The sequence below is a fragment of the Salvelinus fontinalis genome, chromosome 10 (assembly GCF_029448725.1).
Source record: "Salvelinus fontinalis isolate EN_2023a chromosome 10, ASM2944872v1, whole genome shotgun sequence".
Classification (NCBI taxonomy): Eukaryota; Metazoa; Chordata; class Actinopteri; order Salmoniformes; family Salmonidae; genus Salvelinus; species Salvelinus fontinalis.
The window spans coordinates 1,000,490-1,012,756 of record NC_074674.1 but is presented as its reverse complement, the minus strand read 5'-3'; the positions used below and the strand labels follow the sequence as shown (position 1 = coordinate 1,012,756).

At 40.3% G+C, this 12,267-nt stretch overlaps 1 protein-coding gene across 8 annotated transcripts in view; it reads left to right on the top strand.

The window, feature by feature from the left end:
• LOC129863330 (disks large homolog 4-like) overlaps positions 1-12,267 on the top strand; it is a gene marked incomplete at its 3' end in the record, with an annotated part of 135,506 nt that overhangs the window by 66,479 nt on the left and 56,760 nt on the right. For 5 of the 8 annotated variants that reach the window (XM_055935226.1, XM_055935227.1, XM_055935225.1 and 2 more), the window contains 2 exon segments: positions 2,534-2,695; positions 6,045-6,101. In XM_055935226.1, the coding sequence (XP_055791201.1) occupies positions 2,534-2,695; positions 6,045-6,101 (219 nt within the window). 8 annotated transcript variants of the gene reach the window in all.

Here is a 12,267-nt window from a genome sequence, read left to right as displayed (position 1 = left end):
ACTCAGTATCTCTAAAACCACTCAGTATCTCCAAAACCACTCAGTATCTCCAAAACCACTCAGTATCTCTAAAACCACTCAGTATCTCCAAAACCACTCAGTTTTACTCAGTATCTCTAAAACCACTCAGTATCTCCAAAACCACTCAGTATCTCCAAAACCACTCAGTATCTCTAAAACCACTCAGTATCTCCAAAACCACTCAGTTTTACTCAGTATCTCTAAAACCACTCAGTATCTCCTAAACCACTCAGTTTTACTCAGTATCTCCAAAACCACTCAGTATCTCCAAAACCACTTAGTATCTCTAAAACCACTCAGTATCTTTAAAACCACTCAGTATCTCTAAAACCACTCAGTATCTCTAAAACCACTCAGTATCTCTAAAACCACTCAGTATCTCCAAAACCACTCAGTATCTCCAAAACCACTCAGTTTCTCCAAAACCACTCAGTATCTCTAAAACCACTCAGTATCTCTAAAACCACTCAGTATCTCTAAAACCACTCAGTATCTCTAAAACCACTCAGTATCTCTAAAACCACTCAGTATCTCTAAAACCACTCAGTTTCTCCAAAACCACTCAGTTTCTCCAAAACCACTCAGTATCTCTAAAACCACTCAGTATCTCTAAAACCACTCAGTATCTCTAAAACCACTCAGTATCTCTAAAACCACTCAGTATCTCCAAAACCACTCAGTATCTCCAAAACCACTCAGTATCTCTAAAACCACTCAGTATCTCCAAAACCACTCAGTTTCACTCAGTATCTCTAAAACCACTCAGTATCTCCAAAACCACTCAGTATCTCTAAAACCACTCAGTATCTCTAAAACCACTCAGTATCTCCAAAACCACTCAGTATCTCCAAAACCACTCAGTATCTCTAAAACCACTCAGTATCTCCAAAACCACTCAGTTTCACTCAGTATCTCTAAAACCACTCAGTATCTCCAAAACCACTCAGTATCTCTAAAACCACTCAGTATCTCCAAACCCACTCAGTTTCACTCAGTTTCTCCAAAACCACTCAGTATCTCTAAAACCACTCAGTATCTCTAAAACCACTCAGTATCTCTAAAACCACTCAGTATCTCTAAAACCACTCAGTATCTCTAAAACCACTCAGTATCTCCAAAACCACTCAGTATCTCCAAAACCACTCAGTATCTCCAAAACCACTCAGTATCTCTAAAACCACTCAGTATCTCCAAAACCACTCAGTTTCACTCAGTATCTCTAAAACCACTCAGTATCTCCAAAACCACTCAGTATCTCTAAAACCACTCAGTATCTCTAAAACCACTCAGTATCTCCAAAACCACTCAGTATCTCCAAAACCACTCAGTATCTCTAAAACCACTCAGTATCTCCAAAACCACTCAGTTTCACTCAGTATCTCTAAAACCACTCAGTATCTCCAAAACCACTCAGTATCTCTAAAACCACTCAGTATCTCTAAAACCACTCAGTATCTCCAAAACCACTCAGTATCTCCAAAACCACTCAGTATCTCTAAAACCACTCAGTATCTCTAAAACCACTCAGTATCTCCAAACCCACTCAGTTTCACTCAGTATCTCTAAAACCACTTAGTATCTCCAAAACCACTCAGTATCTCCAAAACCACTCAGTATCTCCAAAACCACTCAGTTTCACTCGGTAGCTCTAAAACCACTCAGTTATCTCTAAAACCACTCAGTATCTCTAAAACCACGTAGAGAAATTAACATTACATTCTCTGGCAACAGCTCTGATGGACATTCCTGCAGTCAGCATGCCAATTGCACGCTCCTTCAAAACGTCAGACATCTGTGGCATTGTGTTGTGTGACAAAACTGCACATTTTAGAGTAGCCTTTCATTGTCCCCAGCACAAGGTGCACTTGTGTAATGATCATGGTGTTTAATCAGCTTCTTGATATGCCCTACTTGCCAGGTGGATGGATTATCTTGACAAAAGAGAAATGCTCACTAACAGGGATGTAAACAATTTTGTGCACAACATTTGAGAGAAATACGCTTTTTGTGCAAATGGAACATTTCTGGGATCTTTAATTTCATCTCATGAAACATGGGCCCGGCACTTTACATGTTACGTTTTTATATTTTTGTTCAGTATAGATGTTGTGATTTGATACTGTGATTTTATTGCAATTCGATGTTTCAAACATATTGCCCCCCATATGTCTGCTGAAGAGAGACAAGAGAGAGCTATGAAGAAAAGTAGTTTTGTTCAGTAATGGAAATCAAAGTGCTGAAAACAAATTGTCTCCCTATTTAAAAAGAATACGGAGAACAAGCTAGCTGGTGCAGGTACAGCTAACTAGCACAAAAATAATATTGTCATAACAATAGGATATATTGTTAAACATAATATCTTGATATGTAACTGTATCAATTTGATCCCCCATCACTATTGTTAACCCCTCATATGTAATGCCGAATAGCATTAACCACCCCTTCTCTCATCCCTCTCCTCCTCCCCCACGTCTCTCTCTTTCTCTATTTCTCTCTCTCTCTCTCTCTGTAGAAGTACCGGTACCAGGATGAGGAGACACCCCCCTTGGAGCACAGTCCAGCCCATTTGGGTCAAGGGAAAAGTGCTGAGATGCTTCACATGAGCGATAAGAACCTCGCCGCCATGGAGGCAATGCATGGCTACACGCCGCACACACACATCTCCCCTATCAAGGTAGGACACGCGCTATCACTACACACCACGCACATACTGTACATCACCCTCATCAAGGTAGGACACACGCGCTATCACTACACGCCACGCACATACTGTACATCACCCTCATCAAGGTAGGGCACACTCGCTATCACTACACGCCACGCACATACTGTACATCACCCTCATCAAGGTAGGGCACACGCGCTATCACTACACGCCACGCACATACTGTACATCACCCTCATCAAGGTAGGGCACACGCGCTATCACTACACGCCACGCACATACTGTACATCACCCTCATCAAGGTAGGGCACACGCGCTATCACTACACGCCACGCACATACTGTACATCACCCTCATCAAGGTAGGACACACGCGCTATCACTACACGCCACGCACATACTGTACATCACCCTCATCAAGGTAGGGCACACGCGCTATCACTACACGCCACGCACATACTGTACATCACCCTCATCAAGGTAGGACACACGCGCTATCACTACACGCCACGCACATACTGTACATCACCCTCATCAAGGTAGGACACACGCGCTATCACTACACGCCACGCACATACTCTACATCACCCTCATCAAGGTAGGACACACGCGCTATCACTACACGCCACGCACATACTGTACATCACCCTCATCAAGGTAGGACACACGCGCTATCACTACACGCCACGCACATACTGTACATCACCCTCATCAAGGTAGGACAAGCTCACATATGTTACATACCTCTGTCAGGTAGGACAAGCTCACGTATGTTACATACCTCTGTCAGGTAGGACAAACTCACGTATGTGACATACCTCTGTCAGGTAGGACAAACTCACGCATGTTACATACCTCTGTCAGGTAGGACACACACTCATTAATCACTGCACCCACTTACAGTATATCTCCCCCTTTAAAGAAGGACACACAACAATCACAAGCAAATACATCCACCCATGCATGGTACCACCCACACACAAACTGTCTCTTTATATCACTCTACATCTATTTATATCCTTTTCACACTCTCTCTCTCTCAGTGCATCCTCTTGGGAAAAATGCATTCACATTTGTCTTTGTCTCTGAAATCAACATTCACAGTTTGTCAGTGTCTCTATCACTCAGTCTGTGTATTGGATTTATTTTGTGTACTGTGACTTGAATGATATGACTCCTGCCTTTTCCTGAACTTGTTCTGATCCATGTGGTTTCCCTGAAGTCTAGAGTCAAGGAGCCTGAAAACGATCCTAAATCGTATGACATTTCTTGAAGGAAAGATCCTTATGACTTCACTGAGGACATGTCTGTGATGTCATAATGCAAAGATCAAAATGCCACATCACCAATCATCTGCCCAGTTAAGTCCTCCTACACTCACTGCGGTGTCACCAGGACCTAAGGGAACTTGATGTTTTCAGTTCTCTGTACATGCTGCTCATATCAAAGGCCCCTCAGTGAGACTGTCTGGTCTGATCTCCAGGATTATCTGTTCCACTGATCCCAAGTACAGATATAGTGTTCCCTGTTGGCTCTCTTTTAATGTAAATGAAGGTTAAATTAGATTATCACTGATTCAGGTCATGGTATTGCTTAATTACAACAACACATACATTTGATCATTATCTCTTATGTTATGACAAAGTGCAGATGTGATGTTCATTGTCTCTCCCTATTTTTGGAATACTTCCCTACCTTGTTGGTTCCACTTTGAGATGGAGTTAGATCCATTATAAAGGTCTTATGTGTGTCTGGTCACTCAGTTCGGAGGGTATTTGCCCCCTCGTGTGTTAATTAAGAGGAACTGCAACTCAATTTCTGCGCTGGAGAAACTGGATTCACTTCATGTGAAATGTTCTGTTTATTGACATCAAAAGCATTTATTCTGTGAAATAATCATTAGTGTTCCTCAATGTTAATGTAATGCTGATAGGTCTGGTCCTAGTTGCTGATTGAACAAGGAGAGACCAAGCTGTTATACAGCTTATAATATGGAATGTTCCAACCAATGACAGGAATAATGATGGTGGTGGTGGTGACGGCAGGTTTTTTGTGTTTTTATTATTTTTCCGATGTCTAGTTTTATGTCCCCACTTTTGTTTCTTGTCTCATCCTCAGGCTTTCCCTCTCTTTCCTAACACTCATCCTCTGGCTTTCCTTCTCTTTCCTAACACTCATCCTCTGGCTTTCCTTCTCTTTCCTAACACTCATCCTCTGGCTTTCCCTCTCTTTCCTAACACTCATCCTCTGGCTTTCCTTCTCTTTCCTAACACTCATCCTCTGGCTTTCCCTCTCTTTCCTAACACTCATCCTCTGGCTTTCCCTCTCTTTCCTAACACTCATCCTCTGGCTTTCCCTCTCTTTCCTAACACTCATCCTCTGGCTTTCCTTCTCTTACCTAACACTCATCCTCTGGCTTTCCCTCTCTTTCCTAACACTCATCCTCTGGCTTTCCTTCTCTTTCCTAACACTCATCCTCTGGCTTTCCCTCTCTTTCCTAACACTCATCCTCTGGCTTTCCCTCTCTTTCCTAACACTCATCCTCTGGCTTTCCTTCTCTTACCTAACACTCATCCTCTGGCTTTCCTTCTCTTACCTAACACTCATCCTCTGGCTTTCCTTCTCTTTCCTAACACTCATCCTCTGGCTTTCCTTCTCTTTCCTAACACTCATCCTCTGGCTTTCCTTCTCTTACCTAACACTCATCCTCTGGCTTTCCCTCTCTTTCCTAACACTCATCCTCTGGCTTTCCCTCTCTTTCCTAACACTCATCCTCTGGCTTTCCCTCTCTTTCCTAACAATCATCCTCTGGCTTTCCCTCTCTTACCTAACACTCATCCTCAGGCTTTCCTTCTCTTTCCTAACCCTGATTGAACAAACAATGCTAACTACCTTCTATTTCAGTTGGATAATCCTTATTTTGTTTACTTACTTCATTCTTCTTTTTCTTCTTCCTCCTCTTCCTCCTCCTCCTCCTCTGGTATTTGCAACTCTCTGTATGACTACTTGCTTAGCACTCTGCAATATAACCTGTCAGTGTATTACCCTGCTCTTCTTTTTTAACTCAAAACTAGATTATAACACAACGCCAGATTATGACACAACGCCAGATTATGACACAACGCCAGATTATGACACAACGCCAGATTATAACACAACGCCAGATTATAACACAACACCAGATTATAACACAACACCAGATTATACTATTTAATTCCAATTTTCTTTGCCATACTATTACCCCTTCTTCTCTGTGCACCCCATTCCTTGTTTCTTACTACCTCCCCAGTAGTTACCTATCCTCTTATCTCCTCCACTCCAGTTACCCTCTCCCCTTTACCATCTCTGTTGTTTTGCAGCCGGTGTTGATGTCATCAGGCCACACTCCTATGTACACCTCTGCTGTTTCCACACTGGTAAGAGCACAGAGCTCCCCTGCTGCTCAGAGCAGAGCTGTTGTTGTAATCACCATCACCCCTGTGGCTTTCTTACATCATTATGTATCCCCCGTTGTGACATCATTACCAGTCCTGCAGTGATGTCACATGTAAAACATGGTTGTACTGTATCATCACAGTTCTGTTGCATCATACATTCTGTAGATGTTCTTTCAAAGGTGTAAGGTCATCTGTGATGTGGTCATAGTGGTCATGCTCACACAGTAGTTATCAGTATCTGGACTGGTCATTATCACATTGCAGAATTGTTGTTGTTACAGAGTGGGGTTTCATCTTCTGCACTATTCACTTGTTACTGGCTAATGTCTGTGTATTTTTATGTGTGAAGCTGGACTCTGTTTTGGAACACGGTGAAAAATGTGTAATAAGCTCCTAGATGTATTTATTTTGTAGCGAAAAGCTTTGGCAGCCTGGTCTATTGGACTGGTAGGATGCCTGGTCTATTGGACTGGTAGGCTGCCTGGTCTATTGGACTGGTTGGCTGCCTGGTCTATTGGACTGGTTGGCTGCCTGGTCTATTGGATTGGTTGGCTGCCTGGTCTACTGGACTGGTTGGCTGCCTGGTCTATTGGACTGGTAGGATGCCTGGTCTATTGGACTGGTTGGCTGCCTGGTCTATTAGACCGGTTGGCTGCCTGGTCTATTGGACTGGTTGGCTGCCTGGTCTATTGGACTGGTAGGATGCCTGGTCTATTGGACTGGTAGGATGCCTGGTCTATTGGACTGGTAGGCTGCCTGGTCTATTGGACTGGTTGGCTGCCTGGTCTATTGGACTGGTTGGCTGCCTGGTCTATTGGACTGGTTGGCTGCCTGGTCTATTGGACTGGTTGGCTGCCTGGTCTATTGGACTGGTAGGATGCCTGGTCTATTGGACTGGTTGGCTGCCTGGTCTATTAGACTGGTTGGCTGCCTGGTCTATTGGACTGGTTGGCTGCCTGGTCTATTGGACTGGTAGGATGCCTGGTCTATTGGACTGGTAGGATGCCTGGTCTATTGGACTGGTTGGATGCCTGATCTATTGGCCTGGTTAGATGCCTGATCTATTGGCCTGGTTGGATGCCTGATCTATTGGCCTGGTTGGATGCCTGGTCTATTGGACAGGTTGGCTGCCTGGTCTACTGGAGTGGTTGACTGCCTGGTCTGTTGGACTGGTTGGCTAACTGGTCTATTTTTACTGGTAGAATGCCTGGTCTATTTGACTGGATACCTGGTCTATTTGACTGGTAGGATTCCTGGTTTATTGGACTGGTTGGCTGCCTAGTCTATTGGACTGGATGGCTGCCTGTTCTATTATTTTTTTTTATTTTTTATTTTCTTTCTGGGGGGGTGGATCAGCTTAATATTGCGGAAAGAATGTTGCTTCCAATGTAATTGTCTGCATCATTTCCAATCCCCCATATTTTTGGGGTAAATATATATATCCATTCACGTATGCATACATATACACATATATACATACACATACCTACATAGACATACATACTTTTTTAAAGAGTATACCTTTATTATTATTCCCCGCAAACCCTACCACCGATCCCCCAATTGGAGTAAACTGATAAACATTTCTGTTTTTACCTTCAATTTATACATCTTATACACATTTTACAGACACAGTCTACTTTATAATAGTTCTCTCTTGTTTGTTCTTAGTCCTTCCTCTATTTCTGTTGTCCATCCAGTTTGATTTCCACTTGTAACTGTGCTATTTCACAATAGCTCCGCACCTATACACATTTCACAGATCCCGTATGCCCTACATTGTTTATCTTGTTATTAGTCCCACCCTTCAGTTCCACTCAACCTTTCCCATCTATCTTCCAACATCATCCATTTCGGATTTTTATTTGCCATATATTTTTCAACTGTGCTGTGATGCTTCACAAAAGATTTGAATCTTCCTATTCTCATAGCTTCCGCGGATTGTAAATTAAAAATAAACATTTTTGCTAAAATAATCATTATATTATTGATTGATTGACTATGGCTTTTCAAATCCCCCAGTATTGCTATCTGTAGCGTTAGTTCTACGCAAATGTTGCAATTCTTCAACCATTCCTGGACCTGTGACCAAAAACGAGCTACATGCGGACAATACCAAAATAAATGGTCTAATGACTCTGCCTCCTCACAGCAGAATCTACAGAGCTGGGAAGATTGTATCCCCCATATATATAACATTCTATTAGTTGCAAGAATTTTGTACAATAATTTAAATTGAAAAATTCGAAGTTTTGAATCCGGCGTTGTTTTGCGTATCAATTCATAAACCATGTGCCATGGAATGGGTACATCGAAAATCTCTTCCCAACTATTTTGCAATTTATATGGCACAGCTGTAAGTTTTTTGGTCCTTAAATGAAATTGGTATATGTTTTTATTTATCACACTTTTCTTTAACCATTTATGTTCTTTAATATAAGGCCGACATACAAGTTCCTTACTTTTATCCCCTTCCACCTGCCTCTTCCATTTTTGTGGTAATGCCGCAATTAATTGGTTGTAATTTTGGGTAGAGCAGACATTTCCATATGTCTGTGTTAGCTGCATGTGTGACATTACTCCACCAGTCCTATTTATGATATCATTCACAAAAATTATACCTTTTTTAAACATTTCTTCGATAAATACAGTTTTTTTATCAATTACTATATTTGAATTTAACCACAAGATTTGTTGTACTATTTGTTCCGTCCTTTCAGGTGGATTAAACTGAAATTGCAACCAATTTTCTTAGGCTTGTTTAAAAAATAAAGATATTTTGGAAATTATTTCCTTTTCAAGCAACCGAAAGTGAGCAGGTGTAATCTGAATAAAGGGAAAAAGGCCCTTCTTGAACATAGGATGAGACATTCGTACCAATCTACTAGAGAACCAGTTTGGATTTAAGTATAACTTTTGAATGACTGATGCCTTTAGTGAGAGGTCTAATGCTTTAATATTTAATAATTTCTGCCCTCCGAATTCATATTCGTTATATAAATAGGCCCTTTTAATTTTATCTGGCTTGCCGTTCCAAATTAAATTGAATATTTTTTGTTCATATAATTTAAAAAGCAGGTCACTAGGTGTAGGCAAAACCATAAGCAAATAGGTAAACTGTGATATGATTAAAGAGTTAATCAGGGTGATTTTCCCACAAATAGACAGGTATTTTCCTTTCCATGGTAGCAAGATCTTATCTATTTTTGCTAACTTTCTATAAAAATTTATTGGAGTGAGATCATTTCTTTCTTTTGGGATTTGTATACCGAGTATGTCCACATCACCGTCAGACCATTTAATTGGTAAACTACATGGCAATGTAAAATGTGTATTTTTTAGTGATCCAATACGTAATATGGTACATTTATCATAATTTGGTTTTAATCCAGAGAGGATAGCAAATGTATCTAGATCCTCTAAGAGGCCGTGGAGAGTTTCTAGTTGTGGTTTTAAAAGAAAACATGAATCATCAGCGTACAATGACACCTTAGTTTTTAGGCCCTGGATTTCTAATCCCTTAATATTAATGTTTGATCTAATTTTAACAGCTAACATTTCGATGGCAATAATAAATAGATATGCCGATAGTGGACAACCTTGTTTTACTCCTCTAGATAGTTTAAAACTTTCTGAGATGTAGCCATTATTTACTATTTTACACCTAGGGTTACTATACATAATTTTTACCCATTTTATAAGAGATTCCCCAAAATTGAAATATTCTAGGCATTTATATATAAACTCCAGTCGTACTTTATCAAAAGCCTTTTCAAAATCAGCTATGAAAACCAGGCCTGGTGTCCCCGATATTTCATAGTGTTCCATTGTTTCCAGTACTTGCCTTATATTATCTCCAATGTATCGTCCATGTAAAAAACCTGTCTGATTAGGATGAATAATATCTGACAAAACTTTTTTTATTCTATGCGCCAAGCATTTTGCTAGGATTTTTGCATCACAACACTGAAGTGTAAGAGGTCTCCAATTTTTTAAATGGACTGGATCTTTATATATACCACTTGGGTCCTGTTTCAGTAATAATGATATCACACCTTCTTGTTGCGTGTCTGATAATCTATCATTTATATAGGAGTGGTTAAAACAAGCTAATAATGGTCCTTTGAGTATATCAAAAAAATGTTTGTATACTTCCACTGGTATGCCATCCAGTCCTGGAGTTTTCCCATCCTTAAAGGCCCCAATTGCATCAAGTAGTTCCTCCTCTGTAATTAGGCCTTCACATGAGTCTTTCTGTACAGATGTTAATTTTACATTATTATTAGGGAAAAAATCCATACAATTAGTTTCAGTTAGTGGAGATGGAGGAGCCTGAAACGAAAATATATTCTTAAAGTACTTTACTTCCTCTTTCAAAATATCATTTGGTGAATCATGCGTGACTCCATCATTTGTAACAAGTTTTAATACGTTTTTTTTGGTAGCATTTCTATATTGACGATTGAAAAAGAATTTGGTGCATTTTTCCCCATATTCCATCCAGTTCGCTTTATTTTTGTAATATATTACACTGGATCTTTCTTGAATAAGTTCCTCCATTTCTTTTTGTTTTTCCTCTAACTTATTCTGTGCCTCTATGGTACCGTTTTTATTGTTATCTAACTGTACTGTTAGTCCTTCAATTTCCTTTGTTAATATGGACTCTTTTGATCGAAATTGCTTTTGTTTTATAGATGAGTACTGAATTGCATGGCCTCTAAAGGCACACTTAAAAGTGTCCCATACAATATGGGGATCTGCTGTACCTATGTTATGTCTAAAAAAGTCAGTTATAAATTCTTCTGTCCTAGTTCTAAACAATTTATCATCTAGTAGGCTTTGATTAAATTTCCAATATCCTCGCCCACGTGGAAATTCTGTAAGAGTAATATATATGCCAATTATGTGATGGTCCGTCCGCATTCTGTCCCCTATCAAACACTTTTTAACTTTTGGTGCCAGAGAGAATGATATAAGAAAGTAGTCAAGGCGACTAGCTTGATTAAGCCTCCGCCATGTATATCTCACTAGGTCAGGGTATTTAAGTCTCCATATATCCACTAATTCCAATACATCCATGACATTCCTGATTTCCTTAAGTGCCTGAGGGTGATAGTTTGTAGTGTGATTTCCTTTCCGGTCCATAGAGGTATTTAAGACCGTATTAAAATCTCCCACTATAATAATAGAGTCTAGTGTTGCTTGTAGAGTTGATACATTCTTATATATATTTTCAAAGAAGCTTGGATCATCATTATTCGGACCGTATAGGTTAATAAGCCATATATGTTTATTGTCCAATAACATATTTAAAATAATCCATCTACCTTGAGGATCTGTTTGGACAAGTTGCACATTTGGATCAAAGTTATTATTAATTAAAACCATCACCCCTTTTGAATTTCTTTGCCCATGGGAGAAATATATTTTGCCCCCCCAGTTCTTTTTCCACAAAACTTCATCTAAAACTGTCGAATGGGTTTCCTGTAAACAGTAGATATTATAATCCTTCTCTTTTAGCCAGGTAAATACTGATCGTCTTTTCTTATTATCTGCTAAGCCATTACAATTGTAACTGGCTATACTTATTTCACCACTTACCATAATGAGACACACCTTTCAATTATTTTTATCAAAATATATGTTTGTAAACGTCCTATTAAAAAGTAACATAATGATTGAGTGTCTATATAGTTGTACCATGACATTTGCATCTCCACTAAGCAAACCTCCAATTGGTCCCCACTATTCCACCCGCCAAAAGCCCCCATCTCGAGTTGGGTTGTCATCCCAATGCCCGGCAGACCACCCCCGACCCCCCGCATCGCACAGCCCCGGACCGACTGGGATCCATCCTTCGAAAAGTGCACACAGCGCCATCCACCGAACCGAAGCAGATCCATTGCCAAATGCATTTCCATCACCCTCACCTCGATTTTTATTACATATTGCTGTGAATCATCCTCTATAGTCCCTAACATCTTTTACTTCTTCCTTCGCAACAGTTGTGGGATACACACATACACCCACACACATTCAGCCCTTACCCCCACACAACCATAAGCTCACCCTCTCAACAATTGCACCATCCCAGAGCCCAACTCAAGATGGGTCATGATTTACAAATGTACTTGCAGTTGCAGCT